At 43.0% G+C, this 21097-nt stretch overlaps 1 protein-coding gene across 1 annotated transcript in view; it reads right to left on the bottom strand.

Moving 5' to 3' along the window:
- Positions 1-21097, bottom strand: part of PIR (pirin) — a 133221-nt gene that overhangs the window by 8753 nt on the left and 103371 nt on the right. Inside the window, exons 6-7 of the mRNA XM_004386326.1 lie at positions 13959-14003; positions 4184-4266 (exon numbers count right to left, since the gene is read on the bottom strand). Coding sequence (XP_004386383.1) covers positions 4184-4266; positions 13959-14003 — 128 coding nt within the window. The remainder of the gene's footprint in view (positions 1-4183; positions 4267-13958; positions 14004-21097) is intronic.

Genomic DNA, 21097 nt, shown 5'->3' with positions numbered 1-21097 from the left:
CTAAAATGATCTCGTTTTTTCGATGTGATGTTTAAATGACTAAACATTCAACGTCAAAAAAACAAAACAAAACAAAAAACCCAAAAACTCAGTTATCCAAAAAGATCTATTCCCTAAGCTTCCCTAAGAGTGGTGAAGTTTTAGTGTGAAACACAGACATTAGAAAGAACAGTATCTCAGAAAAATAGTTTTCGCCATTGGTTAAAAAAAAAAAAAAGCCATCGAGTTGATTCCGACTCACAGCGACCCTCTAGGACAGAGTACAACTGCCCCGTAGGGTTTCCAAGGAGCGGCCGGTGGATTCGAACTGCTGACCTTTTGGTGAGCAGCCGAGCTCTTAACCACTGTGCCACCTACATCATTGATCATTTAATCTAAAAGACGGGTATCAGTAAATAGCGTTTTGAGGGTTTTGCGTTTGTTTTGTTTGGGTTGTACCTGAGTTTTGGGGACAGGAAGAAGAAGAGAGAGAGCTGGGGATTAGGAGAGAAGGGGAGAAAAATGCCGACCTCCTTATGTCACGCATGTGCTGATGGCTCAGAATGTAAGTGTCTTAATTCAGAAGATACATCTTTTATGAGTGATGAACATGTCCTATAGTTTACATATTTTGGAATGATAATAATTTAAAGTTTTAAAAATAGAATTTTTGCTCCTTTCGATAGTACTCAAATCAAATGGTGACTTTCCATTTGTAATTCAGACACGTGTGTTTTGTCTGAAACAAGGAATTATTGAACAGCGGGGAGTTCAGGAGTTTGGTTTCTATCATTTCCGAAATCTGGGGAGTTGTCTAAGCTTCTTTTAATGACTTTTCCACACATTTAACCTCTGAGTGGCCCCTTCTCCTCTAATCCAAACCAGATCTGCTTTGTGTCTTTTTCTTGTTTTTAAACGCATCCTTTTTTCTCTCCATAACTAGCCTAGTTTGCTGAAAGCAGATAATCTTTCTGATATTCAGTAGAGCGCTCGTGTGGTTAAAAGTCCCAACTGGTTTTATCCTGAAAAACCCTTGTCTATGGTAACTTTAGGTCCCTGGGTGATGCAAAGGCTTCTGCTTGGCTGCTAACCAAAAGGTTGGTAGTTTGAAACCACCCAGTGGCACCATGGAAGAAAGGCCTGGCAATCTGCTTTCATAAAGATTACAGCCAAGAAAACCCTATGGAGCTCAGTTCTACTCTCTAACACATGCGGTCACCACGAGTTAAAATCGACTCAGCGGCAATGTGTGTGTGTGTGTGTGTGTGTGTGTTTTTAAATGGTCACTTTTTTTTTTAAGCGATTTTTTAAAATTGTACTTTAGATGAAAGTTTACAGAGCAAACTAGTTTCTCATTGAACAATACACATATTGTTTTGTGACACTGGTTGCCAACCCCAAGACATGTCAACACTCTCCCTTTCTCGAATTTGGGTTCCCTATTACCAGCTTTCCTGTCCCCTCCTGCCTTCTTGTCCTTGCCCCTGAGCTGGTGTGCCCATTTAGTCTCGTTTTGTTTTATGGGGCTGTCTAATCTTTGGCTGATGGGTGAATCCCAGGAGTGACTTCAGTACTGAGTTAAAAGCGTGTCTGGGGGCCGTACTCTCAGGGTTTCTCCAGTCTCTGTCAGGCCAGTAAGATGGTAACTTTCTCTAAGGTCCCAAATGATGACAACCATGTGAAAGCAAAGTGAATGAAAGGCCCATTTAAGACATGAGTCCCTGTTTGGATCTAAGTCAATGCTTTGCTGGAGTTTGATAGAAAGACCAAGACAGAAGTAACAGAGGCCCACTCACTGCTTCATGTATAACCATCCCAATTAAAATCCATGATCTTGCGGGACTCAGATTGGTTTTTTCATACTTTGGTGTACCTTCTCAGAGTTCCTGGTGCAGAGACAGGCCCCCTTCAGGCTTTACTTAGAAATTGCTTTATTTACTTTAAAAATTGCTCGTTAGTCCATAAGTATTATTGCCAAGATGTGTTTGGAGTTCCACTGATGCCAATAATAGAGGCTCCAAACCCAGATGAAGGTCCTATAATTCACTGAAGGTGTTGGCAACCTGCAAATGATGACTATCGAGCCATAGCTGGTTCGATTCATTATAAATATATAAGTTGAGATGGCAGCAGGGCTGTAAGGATGACCCGAAGGTCGTGCGTTTGTTTCAAGAGCATTTATTAGAAAGATGTATTACCTGAAAAAAAGACCTGAACAGAAAGTGACCTTTTGCATGGCTTAATTGTATGCAACTGTTCTTAGTACTGACTCCATTGTTTACACTTCTTAGGTCAATGAACAGATAAAACAAATCAACTGTCATCAGTTTAAAAAAATCAATGGTTTATTCTGGTTTGAACTTTTACACATAAACAAGCAAAAAAGTAATCTTTAGCTCTAATAGGGTGTTTTGTTTTATTTCTGTCTTCCGATGTTTATTCTAATCAAATGCTAGACTTGGCCAACATTCATCTTTATTGAGCTAACAAATTTCCCATGAATGGTGACAAAGAGTATATTGTCCTCAAGCATGGTTTTGACGATAGCTAATGAGGCTGTGTTTGCTAATCCATGAGGCCTGGGACCTTCTCAGTGGGGCAATAGTAGAAGCACGGGTCTAAGGATGAGATTGAGCTTCTCATTTCAAACTCATGTCCTCCTGATGAAGAGCCATCCCAGCAACCATCACTCAGGGAAAGTCCAGAGTGCACAGGGAGCCTCAGCCCTTGGAACAGAGCTGTTGCTGGGTGATTGGCACCAGCCTAGGATTAAATGTCCAGAGTAGCCTGGGGTTCATCCCAATCTCTAAGAACCCTAAAAAAGCGAAGTCAATTTTGAAGCCATTGTTGGGGTTTGGGCTTCTTCTAAGAAGTCAAAGGATCTGGCTTAAAGACTCTTAAATCTAGCATAAACCATTCATTGCTGTCGAGTTGATTCTGACTAAGGGCGACCCTATAGGACAGGGCAGAACTGCCCCATAGGGTTTCCAAAGCTGTAATCTTTATGGAAGTGGACTGCCACATCTTTCTCCAGCAGAGCGGCTGGTGCGTTTGAACCACTGACCTTTTGGTTAGCAGGTGAGCACTTAATCACTGCCACCAGGGCTCCTTAGCATAAACCTTGCCCCCTGCATTTGCTGCCTATTATGACAGCAGCCCCAGTGGCGCAGTGGTTAAGTGCTTGGCTGCTAACTGAAAGGTTGACAGTTCGAACCCACTAGCCGCTCTGCGGGAGAAGGTTGTGGCAGTCTGCTCCCGAAAAGAAAACCCTATGGGGCAGTTCTACTCTGTCCTACTGGGTTGCTATGAGTTGGAATCAACTTGATGACAGCGGGTTTGGTTTTTTTGCTTTGGCATGGCGGACTTCCAAATAATGGTCACAAAAGGCAACGTCACCGTCTGAGTGAAGAAAACAAGGGTTCCAGCAGTCTGGCATAAGCTGGCCTGAGAAGGGCCAAATGCTATGGGATGGAGCAGGGAAACCTGGGGCACAGAGAAGGCATGATCTGCACTGTCCCCTCCTTCCCCACCACTCCTGCCCTAGAGGTTGGCCACTGTAGAGGAAACTGTCCGTACTTCTGGTCAACAACGAAGAGGCGTGAGGATGGAGGACACGGAAATGAAGAGTAGTGAAAGGGCAAGAAGAACAGAGCCAGAAGGCAGACAGAGAAGAAATCAGCTCCTTATCCTTGACCTCAGTGCAGTGCAAGGGGGATCGACGGCAGCACTGGGAAGTCACACCTTCCTCCTTTGCCTCTTCCCAAGCTAAGGCTAGTTCCCAGTGAGGAGAGTCCTGGCCAGGAGCCCCACGGAGTCACAGTCCCTTAGGGCCTTTTTCTAGTTGCAGAAACTGTTATGTGCTCTGAGCCTTAGAGCCTAAGGTATGAATCCTCATTAGGTAACATGTATCAGGCATGACTATCTGTTAAATTAGGTGTTTCAGATCACTGAACTTCCAGGTACCGTGATTGGGCACTCACTATGAGCTAGATCAGGTGCCGGCGAGTTGATTCCAACTCATAGCAACCCCATGTGACAGAGTAGAACTCCCCCATAGGGTTTTCTAGGCTGTAATCTTTACGGAAGCAGATTGCCAGGTCTTTCTCTCGTAAGGAAAAATTCCAGATACACAGGAGATGTGGGCATTTTCCTGGAGACTTGTAGAAAGCACAAGTGAAGAAAATGAAAGATTTCCAATGCTCACCTTGTTCTCCACCTGGACCCTGTCGCCTTCCCCCAGGACTGCTGTGTGATGAGGTTCTATTTTTTGTTGTGCATCATCAGGTCCTACAAAAGAGATGATTCACCAAATTTATACTCACATGGTTACATACTTGCTTAACTACATTGTTGTCATTAGTTGCTGTGGAGTCAGCTCCCAGCTCACTGTGCCCCCACGCACAACAGAAGGAAATGCTGCTTGGGCCTGAGCCATCCCCATGATCGGCTGGGGACTGGACTGCTGAGAGCCATAGGGCTTTCACTGGCTAATTTTCAGAAGTAGCTCACCAGGCTTTTCTTCCTACTCCATCTTGGGCTGGAAGCTCCGCTGATACCTGTTCAGCATCGTAGCAATATGCAAGCCTCCAATGACAAATGAGTGGTGGTCGCACATGAGGTGCATCGGCCAGAAATTGAACCTGGGTCTCTCGCATGGAAGGTGAGAATTCTACCACTCAACCACCACTGCCCCGTATTATTTCAACTTCAGAAATAACAGGCTTAGGCATCTCATTAACTCTCTTGGTTGACTGTATTTGTTATTACTACCCAAGTCTGAAACTGGCTGGTTTCCAACATAGAAAAGAACAGGGAGGTAAATCCTGAATTCAGTTTCCATTTACACTTCTAATATCACGTCCAAATAGATGCTCAATTTTAAAAAAAGAACTTGGCATTACATACTCATAAGGATGTTTCCTTGGGTAAGTTATAAACCTCATAAAAATCAAGCATACTTAGGAAAATTACCCATCCATCCAGAAGATTCCCCCACAGCATTGATCATTGGGCCTGGCTCATAATTCAATAACTGTTGTTCAATAGCTATCCAACTTATTTAAATTTAATCACTCTATGATTATCTCATGAGTATATAGTTCATTTCCCCAAAGGGATTTTGAATAATCCGAATGCAAGGAACCTGCTTTGCACTTCTTTGGATTTCCCCATAGTGCTAAGCAATTGTAGGTGATCGATAAATACTTGTTGAAATAAATTAATAATGGCCCACCAGCACACCATGGAAGTATTCTCCTCCATCAAAGATTCAGGGTGACAAATGTCATGACAAATGTCATGGAGGTGAACGATAGAAATCCATCGATTTCTCATTCAAGCAAGAAAAAAAGAGGTCTGGGAGTCTAAGAAGAATCTCATTGAGAACTGGGTACTATTTTTAACTGTGATATGGAGAAGCACTTTATTAAGTGTGCTTTACTGAGATTCCCTGGGAGCAATGAGCCATGTCCTTCTGTTCGACTAATTCATATATAGCACCCATTATCCCTGTGGTCCATTCCTGGCCCCTACTTTTATCGCATAGAACGTTTCATGATACATAGACCAAAACTGTTTATAAAACCTCTCCATTACTTTCTAATGAGTAAGCTGGCAAAAGCTAGATCTCAAAAATAATGCTGAGTTGGGATTTCTCTGCACCTCCTATCAGGGTAGCTTGCTTGACTAAAATCTTAATTTGCAAACAAAGAGTTCCGCTTGTCCAAAGGCCTCTAATTCTAACTTTACATGGGATGCAATTTCTGCCTGATCTCCTTGCTGATATACGAGAAGACTTGCAGTGTTGATGCGAAGGAGGCCATCTGAAACACTCCACCTTAAGATAACCAAAACCAAACCCGTTGCCGTCGAGTCGATTCTGACTCATAGCGACCCTACAGGACAGAGGAGAACTGCCCCAGAGGGTTTCCAAGCAGCGGCTGGTGGATTTGAACTGCTGACCTTTTGGTTAGCAGCCTGAGCTCTTCACCACCACACCTCCCTACCCTAAGATAGACCTTTCTCATAGACACCAGAGTCAGGCTGCCAGTTAATCATTTAACATGTCCCTTTAACTTCCCTATTATTATAGGACATGTTTCAAACAGGGTCACAGAATAGCAAAGACTGATTCCATCTTCATTTCCAGGTCATTTCTATGACATTCTCCCCATCTTGTTATCCCCTGAACCTAAAATAAGTCTCAAAGAAAAATATACTTCATTGTTCCTGACTACTTTCAGTTATAAATAGAGCCAAATCAGATAACAAGTAGTTTCCACTGAGACTCCGTGCCAAGAATGTTAAGTCTAATAGTGCAGTAAAGGAAAATTTAACTGAAAACAATGAAATTGCACAGATTTTTTTGTTTGCCTAAATAGTCATAAAAGGGCAAAATGACTTTAGAACATATTTTAAAGCTGGTGGGGCATGTTCAGTGTGCAATTCATTGCTGCGCACCCTTTCCCCATACGCCATAGTTCCCTTTTCTTTGTTTGTTCTGGTGCTTCCGTCGTAGATTTTGGTATAATCAATTTTATATGTACGATTGAAGCCTCTTACCCGATGCAATAAAGATTGTTAACCGAAAAAGGTTGTTAAACTGCCTCAGACATTTTATTTACACTTAAAGCATAAATGTGCATTCACTTGCCAAATTTTGGAAATACAGGTAGTCCCCGATTTACAACGTATTCAAGTTATGACGAACCACACTTACGAACATCTATTTATTTTTGTATAGCTTATCGTTAGTAATATGTACTATATACAATGTTACGGCGCTTAATTTACTGATGTTATCATTCTCAAATGTTCACTCATGGAGGTTCAAAGCTCCGATTTATAAAGATACTGATAATAAAAGGCAATAATAATGAAAATTTAAAAAAATAAAAGGGGATTTAACTTAAGTCAGAACCAACTTACAAAGGAGCCATCGGAACGAAACCCCGTCTTAAGTCGGAGACTACTGTACAGTCAAGGTGTGCCTGCTGACTGAAGCACGGTCTTTCTTTATAAAGCATGCCCATAATGTACCACCTAAATCCTTCTAGATTATTATGATTTCCCTCAATCTTTTACCATCATCTCTCCCATACTATATCAAAGGCAACTTTTTTTTAGCAATTCACTTTTACAAATCGTTTGACTCAGTTATTCCAGAATTATCAACTCTCTTTCTCACTTATTAATTTACATATTGTTTAATGAAGCTATATAACTGCAATCACAGGTTAAAAAACAACAAAAAAAAAAAAACGTTGCCATCAAGTCGATTCCGACTCATAGCAACCCTATAGGACAGGGTAGAACTGCCCCTGTAGATTTTCCAAGGAGCGCCTGGTGGATTCAAACTGCCGACCTTTTGGTTAGCAGTCGTAGCACTTAACCACTATGCCACTAGGGTTTCCAATTACAGGTACAACTGGCATAAACAGATGAGAATAGGCACAACTGCCTGTAGGTCCACTACAGTTCAGCTGGGGCAAGTAGCAATGGCAGGTAGACCAGGAAAGAGCTGGTCCTCCTGGGCATCCAGGTGCCTCACTCAAGGTGTTCATCAAGGACTAAAGAACACGGGTTAATCTAGTTAGTTGGGTAAAACAAAAAACCTGTTGCCATCGAGTCAGTTCCACTTACGGCCACCCCATGTGTGCAGAGCAGAACTGTGCTCCGTTGGGTTTTCAAGGCTGTAACCTTTCAGAGGCAGATTACCAGCCCTTCCTTCTAAGGCACCTTTGGGTGGGTTCAAACCAGCAACCTTTCAGTTAGTAGCGTAGCACTTAACCATTTGTGCCACCAGGGACTCTTTAGTTGGGTAAGGAGAGGTCAAATAAGAGAGCTTCTACTGCATGTATGTGTTTCCTCAACTTTACTGTAAAATCCATGAGCCATATCAAATTTCTTTATACTACCCGGAACCAGAAGCAAAAGGTTGAGCACAAACTAAGCATGAATAAGTGTGAAACAATTTATTACTGGCAGAAGCCAGTTAGCTCTCAGTTCAATAACCACAGACAAATATTTTGAGATTTCTAAATACAGGCAGTCCCCGAATTAAGACGGGGTTCTGTTCCGAGGACTCCATTGTAAGTTGGTTCTGACGTAAGTTGAATACCTTATTTTTTAGTTTTCATTATTATTGCCTTTTATTATCAGTATCTTTATAAATCCCATCTGTATTTGTCTTTGGGGGTTGGAAACATCACATATAAACTTACAGATATGATGACATTAGCAAATCACACGCTGCAACGTTGTATGTAGTACACATTACTAACGATAAGATGTACCAAAACAACCCCTGACAGTTGGGTTAGTGTGGTTTGTTGTAACTCCAATACGTCATAAATTGGAGACTACCTGTACAATATTTTCTAAGCACTAATGGTATACTGGAGGCCTAGTGGCACAGTGGTTAAGAGCTCAGCTGCTAACCAAAAGGTCAGCAGTTTAAATCCACCAGCCGATCTTTGGAAACCCTGTGGGGCAGTTTCACTCTGTCCCGTAGGGCTGCTATGAGTTGGAAGCCACTCAATGGCAATGAGTTTTTTTTTTTTTTTTTTTTTTAATGGTATACTTGATATTGGTTTTTCTAGGGGACTGGCATTCAAGATGATAAAACATACCTCGGTTCAGGGATACAAGATACAAACTTTCTACCCTCTTGATGACTTTGTTCATGTGAACCTCATTTTCATCACAGCTGCAGCAAACGGGTTCCCTACTACTATCTTTGCTACCTATTGGTTTTCTGACCATGTAGTTTTATTTTCTTTTGATTTAAAAAAAAAAAATCATATGCTGCAGATTTCAGCTGATGGCTGGTTAAAGGACTTGTTGCCCCGGCAAAAGAGAATTGTCAAAGGGCTCTCTCTTTCGTGCACAATTATTCAATCTCTCACACAATTATTAAATTCAACAGTCAGCTTAGAAGGCTCTCCATTGTTGAAAAACACATATATCAAAAGTTAAGAGGATCCCTGAAAAGCATAAAACATCTCAAATGAATACTTTTTTTTAATAAGAATGTGCTAATGCTACTCAGGTTATTTTAGTTGTTAACCCCTTGTCTTCTTCAGGGTATTTCAATAGAGCACAATTACACGTCTTCACTGTATGTACCCTGAACTTGAAAATGTCTAACTTAGACAATTAGTAGATAGCCAGCATTTTCTAATGTTCAAAACTCCACTTGTTTGTACTCAAACAGAATCTGCCAACGTCCACCTTTTAAGCACTTTGTGCATCAATTAATATTTTTAATAGCCCTCCTAAATCTCCATTTGATGTAATTTCTCCAGATTATTTTCTCAACCCAAACTGCAGCCTATTTATTCCATCCCAATACACTAAGTAGATATACAACATCTACTGCAACAGAACGGAGGCGCTCCACATTTTGAAAAAGACAATTGCTTGCTTATCTATTCCTGCCATCTGTGGGTGGCTGGTGCCCCACTGGTTTTAGAGGAAGGATAAAATTGAGGCAGTGAAGTTAGAAAGCTTTTTCTGGATTCTCTCTATAAACCAAAAACCAAACTCATTGTCGCTGAGTCGATTCCAACTCATAGCAACCCTACAGGACAGAGTAGAACTTCCCCATAGGGTTTCCAAGGCTGTAAATCTTTACGGAAGCACACTGCCACATCTTTCTCCCGAGGATCGGCTGGTGGATTCAAATCGCCAACCTTTTGGTTAGCAGCTGAGCGCTTTAACCACTGCACCAGCAGGGATCCTTATTCTCTCTATAGATTTTATAAATCAGTACATATTCAATGGCTATTTTTGCTTTGTCCTTCCTTTTTCTCTGGCTATTTGGTTCTGTCCTTTTGTTTTTCTCATTAACACCCCTAGAGAGGGTGGGTAGTCCCTGGATGGTACACACAGTTAAGTGCTCGATTACTAACCAAAAAAGGAGCCCTGGTGTCGCAATGGTTAAGCGCTTGGCTGCTAACTGAAAGGTTGGCGGTTCGAACCCACCAGACGCTCTTTGGGACTAAAGACCTGGCGATCTGCTCCCACAAAGATTACAGCCTAGAAAACCCTATGGGGGCAGTTCTAGTCTGTCATATACTCTGTTGGAATCAGTTTGACAGCACACAACAGCAACAACACAACAAAAAATTGGTGGTTCGAGTCTACCCAGAGGTGCCCTGGAAGAAAGGCCTGGAGATCTGCTTCTGAAAGGCCACATCCATTGAAAACGCTATGAGAACAGTTCTACTCTGCCACGCATGAGGTCATCATCATAAGTCGGAATCAACTTGACGGCAACTCATCTGTTGTTTTCTGGAGGGTGGATAAGAGGAAGGAAAGGAGATAAAATTCAAACGAGGTCATTTGGCAGGTCACTCACTGGCTAAAGGAGAGTCCCTAAGAGGCCAGTTTTGTGAGCTGGATTCTCTCCATGGTCTAGTTTATTCTGGACAGATGCAAGTTCGCTCCAAGGCTATAGACCGTGACCCCATCTCCTGCCACATGTTTTGCACTTGTGGTCCAGAGTCACAAGGGGGGACCAGGCCAGTGAGTAAAGATGATGTGGAAATCCTGCCCCACCTGGAGAGCAACAAGGGCAAGTGTAGGTCATGTTTACACTGTGAATTGCAGCGTTTTTCATTTGTTAACTGCTTGGACCGAGGTCTATCAGAAACAAGGCTACAATTACTGATTAAAACACATTGTGAGGTTTATTTGTTCATTTTTCTTCCCTTCATCCTCTAAAATGTCATTGAAACCAAAACTAATGGGGAGCTTTGCTGTTTCTCAGGGTTGGCAAACTCCCACTGCCAGCTGCCTATTTTTATACAGTCCACATGCTAAGGAAGGTTATTACATTTTTAAATGTTTGGGAAAAAAATCAAAAGCAGAATAGTATTTCAAGACACATGGGAAGTATATGAAATTTAAATTTGAATTTCAGTGGCGATAAAGTTTTATTGGCACAGAGCCACGCTCATCCATCCATGTATTTGTCTGGGGCTGCTTCTGTGCTACAAGGGCAGAGTTGAGTAGTTGCCACAAAGACTATCCTGCGCCCAAAGCCAAAATATTTACTATCTGGTCCTTTTTGAAAAATGTTTGCTGACCTCTCCTCTTTTTCATTCTTATGCAAACATTTCTGGTATCTTCACCACCTCAGAATTTTGTTCTTTATTACTTTCCATTTGTGCAGATTATTTTGTTTCTCTTGAAATCATAAGTTAGGGGTGCTAAACCATTGCCGTCAACTCCTACTCATAGCAACCCTATAGGACAGAGTAGGACTACCCTATAGGGTTTCCAAGGAGCGGCTGGTAGATTTGAACTGCTGACCTTTTGGTTAGCAGCCGTAGCTCTTAACCACTGTGCCACAGTTAGGGGTGCTAACTCCATAAAAATATTTTTTCTCTCCATCTTTATAAAGTACTATGTGATTCTCAGGGTTTACGAAAGATCATAAAAACAAACGATGCCTCATCTCTCCCAGATGGTTAATATAGTTAATATACTTGGCACATGGAATTGTAATACTACTACATTTTTTTCACATTTTCTTGAATGCTAAAATAAATTGTGCTTCTGATCTGTAATTGAAATGCTATTCAGAGAAAAAGGAACTAAACTCATTTCTACCGTATTAGAAGTCAGTCCAAAGTACATGGGTATGTGTTGCCATTATTTTCCAGAAGCATAATTTCAGGCAGTTGAACACCACTTTTAAAGAATGTATACCAGTTGCCATCGGTGTCAGAGTAGAACTGTGCTCCATAGGGTTTTCTTTCTTTAAAAAATGATACTTTATTGTGTTTTCGGCAAAAGTTTACACGGTTTAGTTTCCCATTCAACAATTTCTATGCAAATCCTTCAGTGACACTGGTTACGTTCTTCACAATGTGTGAACATTCTCATTATTTCTGTTCCAGTTGTTCCGTTTCCATTAACCTAGTTTCCCTGTTCCCTTACCGTCTCATCTTTGTTTTAAAGTAACTGCTGACAGTTTGGTCTCATACAGATGATTTTTTAATCCATAGGGTTTTCAATGTCTGACTTTTCGGAATGAGGTTGCCAGGACTTTCTTCCAAAGTGCCTCTGAGTGAACTCAAACCTCCAACCTTTCAGTTAGCATGTGTTTGCACCACCCAGGGACTCCAAAGACTGTACAGTTCATTGCTGAGGAGGCTAGCCTGCAGGTGGGGGCTGGAGAGCACTAAACCCCCGAAAGCCTCAGAAATGGGGATCCTTGGCCTGCATCCTGGAGCAGTAGGATGCTCTGCCTCACTGCCCATCCACACTACCCATCACTGTCCACCGGAGGGAGTGGAGGGGAGGGTGGCTCTCTTAGTTTGGGTTTTCACAGAAGCACAGCCTGACCTGCAGGTTCAAGTACAAGAAGTTTATCCGGGATGTGAGCCAGGAGTTGGGAAAGTTACAGAGGAAAGGGAAGGCCCCCAATAAAGGGTGTGTTATCAAGTACACCCCTGCTGAGGGCAGCTTGAGCACAAGCTCACAGAAAGCTCTAGGAAAAGGCCTCACACACAGGCCTCAGAGTTGTCCCACCTGAGGGTCAAGGTGGCTTCCGGGAGTGTTAGTTCTCTAGGGTTTACACCCTGCCCTGATTGGGGTGGAGCAGCCTTCCCTGGTTTTCAGGAAAGCCCACGTGCACAGCACTGCACGTACCTGCAGTTGGAAGTTGTCCAGTGGGCACTGAAGAGCTAAGATGCCAGAGATGAGGGTGGGGTGCCAACAGCATCTGCTTCGAGGTTTTATGTCAATCTCCCAGAGAGCTTTTTTCCTGGCACCACTGGCTGCTTCAGGAGGATAGGAAGGTGGGGGTAGACACAGGCAGGAGCCAGCCTATTTGGTAAGTCTCACTCTCCCGCCCCTTCTCTTCCCTGGCTCTTCTGTCGCTGGGGTGGCCAAAGGGTTTAGACTTTAGCAGACAAGTGAGATGGTGTGTTCCCTGTGGTGGGTGGGACACGGGAGCACTACTGAGAACTCCTTGGTTCTGGTCCTGGATCTACCAATATATAAACAACTGCCAACAAGTCAGCTCTGACTCATGGCACCTTCATGTACAACAGAACGAAACGTGCTAGGTCCTGCACCATCCTCACCATAGCCAGCATGTTCGAGTCCTTCATTGCGGCCATTCTGCCAATCCATCTCACCAAGAGTCCCCCTTCACCAAACATGATGTCCTCCTCCAGTGACTGATTCCTCCAGGTGATGTGTCCAAACCAAGTGAGCTGGGCAATGTTCTGTTGTGATCCATAGGGTTTTCATTAGCTGATTTTCAGGAGTAGATCTCCAGGCCTTTCTTCCTAGTCTGTCTTAGTCTGGAAGCTCCGCTGAAACCTGTCCACCATGGGTGACCCTGCTGGTATTTGAAATATTGGTGGCATTGCTTCCAGCATCACAGCAACATGCAAGTCACCACAGTGTGACAAACTGACAGATGGCGGTGGACCAGTATGTAACCCTGGGCTGTTTCAATATCTTCTTTAGACTTCACATTCCTTATCAGTAAAATGAGGGTTGGTGGGGTCTCCAACAACCCTTCTAGAACTAGCCTCAACAAGCAACACACATGCAACCCCCAGAATAGGAGAAACAGATTTTGAGATTTCTCAGAGGCGCCTGGGAAATTCACTCCAAATTCACCCCCCAGAAGACAGACAGATTCCTTCTCCCCCTGGCGCCCGTTATAGCTGCATCTATCAGGATGGGGAGTGCAACCTCTTAGTGAGGTGTCAACCCACACAATTGTGTCTGCATCTTTTGTAGGCACACTGGCCATAGTAAAATGGCTGGTAATCTGACTGGGGTTCATCTTCTCTTCCCTCTCCGGGCATACCTGTGCTAGGATGTAGAGAGGGCTGGTGTGGGAGGGGAGGACGTGTGGTCATCAAACACGTAACAAGTTTCCTACCTTTCCTCCCCTTCAGGAGTTTACATGAAATTGCAGTTGAACCCAAAGCACCATACGTACAACTTACCAATATACACATCTCCAGATATGGTATAAATGAAGCTTGTCCACCCTGCAAAGGGACCAGAAACATTAAAAGGTTAGTGTCCATGATGCGAAAAGGGACCCAAACCAAACACATTGCCACCAAGTCCATTCTGACTCATGGCAACCCCATGTGTTACAGACTAGAACTGAGCTCCATAGGGTTTTCTTGGCTGTAATCTCTACAGAGGCAGATCGCCAGGACTTTCTTCCATGGAGCTGCTGGGTGCATTTAAACCACCAACCTTACGGTTAGTAGTCAACTGCAAGCCATTTGCACCACCCAGGGACCCATGAAAAAGAACAAAGAATATAAAAGATGATTTGGAGATGAAATCCTTTATTTCTTTTGGTTTATATGTGTTTTAAAATGTAAGTTCTATGAGCTGTTTCACACACACTCACAAATGCCGTCTCTGTCTCTCTCTCACACACACACACACACACACACACACACACACACACACACACACACACTCCTAAACCTAGATGACTTAGGCCCAAATGTTTAAGAGCCACACAAAGTAGACAGTCTACAATTTACTTGGTTATATATCTATACACCAACAGTTGAAGTATTAACAAACAAGCAGCTCCTTCCAGTTCTAACATCGTAATATTAACTGCAATACCCCAGTCTGGCTTTGTCTTCAGTTTGTTGAGCTTCCAAATAGTTTTAAGATAATGCTAAAAGTATCCTTGTTTTTACTTAGTTGCATTCTAGTTTCCAGGGAGCTCATTCTTTGAGCCTTGGCTCCCAAGATGCCGGGATGTATATAACCTTTGCAGTATAAATGGGCTTCAGATGGTCTGTGGACTCTCTGGAACGATCCACACAATGTTTCAAGTGTGTATGTCTTTCTAGGAAGAGGGTACATAGCATTCACCAGGAGGCCAAGAGTTCAGAACCTGGGACAACCTGCCATTTGCAATCTCACCTCCCACACTTGGTTTTCGTGGCTATTGATGTATTATATTTCTGGCCAAGAAGAGATGCTGTGCTTCCACTGAGAGACACAGCCCTAGAAATTAGAACGTCACTCCATGGACCATCAGTGGAAAAGGAGAAGTTCAGGAACAGAGTGCGGGCAGAGTTCAAGGTAGGAAGGGCAGGGCCCAGTATGGAGTCTGTCCACCAGTCAACTTGGGGACAGAGCAAACAAAGTCAGGCAGGAAGGAGAAAGGAGGACAAAATCTACTCTAAGGATGTGGTTGTGATGGCAGATGGCTTGAAATGCACAAGGGAGGCACATAAGAAAAGACGTAACCGATCAAAATTAACATAAATCCAGTCTGGTTAAGAAAATCCGGAGGATGGCAAACCAAACACACACACACACTTGGGTGGATGCCAGAGGATATTTCTTCGCTCTCCTAATTCAGTTTTTCCTCTCAAAGACTTTACTAGAAAGGCTTTAAGTCCTCTGGGAGTAACGCTACTTGCTCATAGCTCACTCACTCCTTTTGCCCCATATTAAACCACTCGCTGGGTCTCCCACCATCATTTCTCGAACATATACCAGGTGCATGAGTTGCAGGCGGAGATACAAAGACACAGCAAAGGGTGTTCAAGTTGTGCAACCCTGGGGAAGGAGGTGGGTGGTAGATGCTGGAAACCCACGCCAATGGCTAACAGCCCAACTCCACATGTCTTATCCTGAAGGCTGGCTCTGCGGGAGCATTCCTTTCTGTTTTCTAAAGGAGGCTGAGCTTCCTATTTATTCCCCTTAGCCTGATTTATAATCAAACTCTGCAGTAAAACCCCTTTCTTCTCTGCTTTTTAAGAAACTTACCTCAAAAAAAAAAAAAGTTGCTGTCGAGTTGACTCTGACTCATGGCGACCCCACTGTGTCAGAGTAGAACTGTGCTCCATAGCGTTTTCAATGGCTGTGATCTTTTGGAAGGAGATGCCAGACTTAGCCACTGAACATTGTTTAAACTTATTTCTCAAACTGCAAATGTCTTTATTGTTTTGTTTCTGATTATAAAAAGTAATGCACATTTATTTAACAACATTTTAAGAATGCAAAAGTGTGTTTATCATCCAAACGGCAAATCCTCATACCTAGTCTGACGTAAATACTGTTAGCAATTTGGTATTTGTACTTTCAGGTTTTTTGCTTTTTTTCCACTTATGCACTATACATTATTTGCTTAAACACTAGAACAAACAGAATGTTCTGTGTTGGATACCTTGCCATGTCAAAACATAGAGCCCTAACTCAACCTTGGAAAAGACTGCATAGCATTCCATTGTAGGGACGTACTGTAATTTATATAACCAATCCCCTCCTCATGGTTGAAAGGTATTAAAAAATTCCTCGTTTCCCTGTTTGAGGAAAACCTCAAAGCTCTTGACTGATCAACTAAGTTTTATTTTGGGATCATTTTGATTGTTCTAATCTCACTTCTCCTCCACCCCTTTTGCTTCCTAGTCACCCTGCAAACAGAAAACTAGTCCACACGTAATTGCCTAGATCAGTTTCTTCCCCTTTCTATCATTTTACATGATCCAGAAGGAACAAAAAGATTTGCTTAAAAGAATGAGCCAGCGCAAAACAAAAAGATTTTTAAAAGACGATCCAGAAGGAACAAAGATTTTTTATTGTTGTAGTTTAAATGAAGTTTACATTTCAAGTTAGTCTCCCATACAAAAATTTATACATACATTGTTATGTGACCCTAATTGCTATCCCCTTACTGTGACAGCACACTTCTCCTTTCCACCCGATTCGCCATGTCCATTCAACCAGCTCCTAACCCTCTCTGCCTTCCCATCTCACCTCCTGACAGAAGCCGCCCATTTAGTCTCTTGTATCTACTTGAGCTAAGAGGCACACTCCTCACAAGTATCACTTTATGTCCCCCAGTCCAGTCCAATCCCTGTCTGAAGAGCTGGCCTCGGACACTGTTTTATTTCTGGGCTGATAGAGAATCCAAGGGCCATGCTTTCCAGGGTTCCTCCAGTCTCAATCAGACCATTAAGTCTGGTCTTCTTACTAGAATTTGAGTTCTGCACCTCACTTTTCTCCTGCTCCATCAGGGACTCTCTGTTGTGTTCCTTGTCAGGGCGGTCATTGGTGGTAGCCGGGCACCATCTAGTTCTTCTGGTCTCAGGCTGATGAAGTCTCTGGTTTATGTGGCCCATTCTGTCTCTTGGGCTAATTCTTTCCTTGTGACTTTGGTGTTCTTCGTTCTCCTTTACTCCAGGTGGCTGGGACCAATTGATGCATCTTAGATGGTCGCTCACTAGCTTTTAAGACCCAGACGCCACTCACCAAAGTGTGATGCAGAACATTTTCTCAATAAACTTTGTTACACCAATTGACCCAGATGTCCCCTGAAACCATGGTCCCCAGACCACTGCCCCTGCTACTCTGTCCCTCTAAATGTTTGGTTGTATTCAGGAAACTTCTTAGCTTTGGTTTAGTCCAGTTGTGCTGACTTCCCCTGTAGTGTGTGCTATCCTTCCCTTCACCTATGATAATACTTGTCTACTATCTAGTTAGTGAATAACCCTCACCCTCCCTCCCCACCCTCGTAACCATCAAAGAATGCTGAGAAGGAACAAAAATTTGCTTAAAATAATGGCCAAGTCAATTAACTGCATTCACCTATTATTGCTCCTTAATGAAAATATTCTATTAGGATATACTGTCCATCTTGGATAGTAATAACACAATTCATGTGGCTGGCTGGAAAGCCCAAAGTGTTAGAGGACATGGAATAGGAACAGGAACAATTGCCTCGTTTTCTTCTTTTTAGCCTGTTGTCCATCTGCATTTGCTTCTATCCCCCAGTTGCCGTCAAGTCGACTCTGACTCACGGCGACCCCATCTGTGTCAGAGTAGAACTGTGCTCCTTAGAATTTTTAATGGCTGATTTTTCAAGACTAGATTGCCAGGCTTTTCTTCCGAGGTGCCTCTGGGTGGGTTCAAACTGTCAACCTTTTGGCTAGAAGCCAGGTGCTTAATCATCTGTGTCACCCAGGGACTCCTCCCTTGCCTTAGCCCTGTCCATATTCCTCCTGTCTCAGTCTTAAAGCTCTCTGATCAGGCAGCAACCAACTGACAGCTCACTACCATCTATACGCTTGCCAAGAACCAGCATTAACCCCCATCTCATGACTACAGAGAAACAGCTCAAGAAAGACATACCAACTGTGCAGCTTTGCAATCTGGGAAAGAGATGGGTTGTGACATGACCTCGTGGGAATGCCATCAAAAGAAAACAAGAGAATGCCCGTGGCATTGATGAGGGACATCAATAATAAAATGCCCAACAAGAATGCAGAGAATGGTAAACACAAAAAGACACTTGAGACAAATGGCTTTCCAAAGCAAAATATACTCCAACTGAGTTGCATGCTTTACAGTATGGTCTGTGTTTATAAGCCATGGGCATATAACACTCAGCCTTCTCTGTGACTCAGTATTTTAAACAAGAACAATTGTATCCACTATGGTTCAGTCCACATTCGTAATACTAAACATCACTGCATCAGAGACTAATGGAGAAACTAAGAAATAAGTGAACTTTATGATTTTGAATAAGAAATGTAAAAGCAATGCCCTCTGGAATCTAAACTTTCAGAAGACAGTCTTCTGTGCACCCAGAATGGAGCCTACCCCTCTGGAGGACAAATTCTCCTGGTTATTTTCTTGCTAATAAAATTGCAAGAAAACAGAAATGTATTAGAATCCCTTGGGAGATTATCCTGTTCTTTAAAAACTAAATCTACATTGAAGTTTTCCCAGCCAACAAGGTATTTAATGTAATATTTTTTTAAACTAAAGTAATATAGTGGCTAAGCGTTTGGCTGCTAACCAAAAGGTCGGCAGTTTGAATCCACCAGCTGCTCCTTGGAAACTCTATGGGGCAGTTCTACTTTGTCCTATAGGGTTGCTATGAGTGGGAATTGACTCAATGACAATGGGTTTGGGTTTTTTGGTTTTTTATTATTTCTTGATTTTATTTGAACAGAACTTTTCTCTTCTTCAAGTATATATTATTCACAATTGGTTTTTAATTGCTCAGAATAATTCAAGAAATAATTCAAGTATATAGATATACAATGATAAAATTATATTTAGAAACTGGGAGGCAGGGCCAAGACGGTGCAGTGGTCAGAGGCTTCCTGTGGTCCCTCTTACAACAAAGACCCGAGAAAACAAGTGAATCGATTATGTATGACAATCTACGAGTCCCGAACATCAAAGACAAAGTTGAGGGGTCAGACTGAGCGGCAGAGGGAGGGAGAGACAGTTCAGAAGCAGTGAGGATTTGCCAGACCTGACCTGGCCAGCACCCTGCAGGCTGGATCAGCCGTCGCAAATGGGCTGAGGCAAGCAATAGCACGTGGGATGCATTTTCCACACTGGAAGAAACCGAGCAGCGGAGGTCTGCATAAGCCTCCAGAACCAGGGAGAAGCGGCACTGAACCTGCGAAAGTTAAGGGCAAGCGTCCAACCTACTGTGCAGGATCAAAAAAACCTTCCCCCTCTGCGAAGTAACTCTCTCCCATTTACCGGCTCCCTCCCCACTCTGCTCTGATCCAGTCTGCCTTCAGCAATTGCCTCACCCTTGGGCCTGAAATGGGACCTGTCAAGCACCCCAAGCCATTCTCCCAGCTTTGGAGAGGGAACAAATTAACAAACAGGAAAAAATAATCTGCCAGCTCCCCTAAACCGGGAACTCAGGGCAAGCACGGCTCCTTTGCCTAGGCATAGGCATAAAGGGTCCAAGGACTTTGAGTGCCTTTCACCCCTGCATAGACCTGTGTGGGCCCATTTCAACAGCCTAGGCCCTCATTAGCACAGTACAACAGGGTATATACCTGAAGCCTATTTTCAACTGCAACAGCTAAGGGGGAGTGGCAGATTTGTGACATCTGACATCGCCTTGCCCATTAGAAAGGGTCCTCACCTACACACATCAGGGGCCTGAGGACTGGTGGCTCTACCCACCTCGATCTAGCCACCCACAACCGGGTCTGAGAATAAGTGGTGCCTTCCAGTCCTTACAGCCAACAGCATTGGATGCCCAAAGTCCGGCTGCAAAACCCATCCTCCTATGTGCTCTACGGAACAGGGACACGCCTTCCACCCAGGCACTCAGCTGCAGCCATCAGCCCCCTACCTTGCTCAGCACATAACCACATATTGCAGCCTGATACCTGTGCCTATTCCAATCACCCTTATGTAGCCCTGCCCATCTAGGACTGTAGGTGAGAGCATGTACTACACACTCGGTGACAGACGACCTGGACACCTGGGCTGAAGCCACACAAGGAAAGTAAACAGACTACTGGGCTCACATACCTAGTAACAGCTCTAACCACCTGGTGACAGAACGTGAGAGCTTCAAAGATGCCAATAAGCAAAGTGGCTCACACGACCAGTCTATTTGGGCATATCAGAACAAAACAAAACAAGAAGCTAGGACACAGTAATCAAATATAAAATAAATAAATATAATAACTTATTGATGGCTCAGAGGTAACAGTCAGTATCAAATCACATGAAGAAGCAGACTATGATGGCTTCAGCAAGCTCCCAAAACAAAGAATCAAGAAATTTTTCAGAAGAAGACAGCTTGGAATTACCAGAGGTAGAATACAAAATATTAATAAACAGAACTCTTCAAGAGATCAGGAAGGATATCAGGCAAAACACAGAAAAAGCCAAGGAACACACAGACAAAGCAACAGGGGAACTTAAGAAGATTAGAGAAGAGCATAATGACAAATTTAAGAGGCTTCAAGAATCCATAGAGAGACAGCAAACAGAAATCCAGAAGATTAACAATAAAATTTCAGAATTAGACAACTCAATAGAAAGTCATAGGAGCAGAATTGAGGCAATGGAAAGCAGAATTAGTGAGACTGAAGACAAAGCCCTTGAAACCAGTTTATTTGAGGAAAAATCAGACAAAAGAATTTTAAAAAATGAAGAAACCCTAAGAATTATGTGGGACTCTATCAAGAGGAATAACCTACAAGTGATTGGAGTACCAGAACAGGGGGGGATAACAGAAAATACAGACAGAATTGTTGAAGATTTGTTGGCAGAAAACTTCCCTGAAATCATGAAAGATGACAAGATATCTATCCAAGAAGCTCGT

The sequence above is a fragment of the Trichechus manatus genome, unplaced genomic scaffold (assembly GCF_000243295.1).
Source record: "Trichechus manatus latirostris isolate Lorelei unplaced genomic scaffold, TriManLat1.0 scaffold00162, whole genome shotgun sequence".
Taxonomy (NCBI): Eukaryota; Metazoa; Chordata; class Mammalia; order Sirenia; family Trichechidae; genus Trichechus; species Trichechus manatus.
The sequence above is the reverse complement of the archived record's forward strand: the minus strand, read 5'-3'. Positions and strand labels throughout refer to the sequence as shown.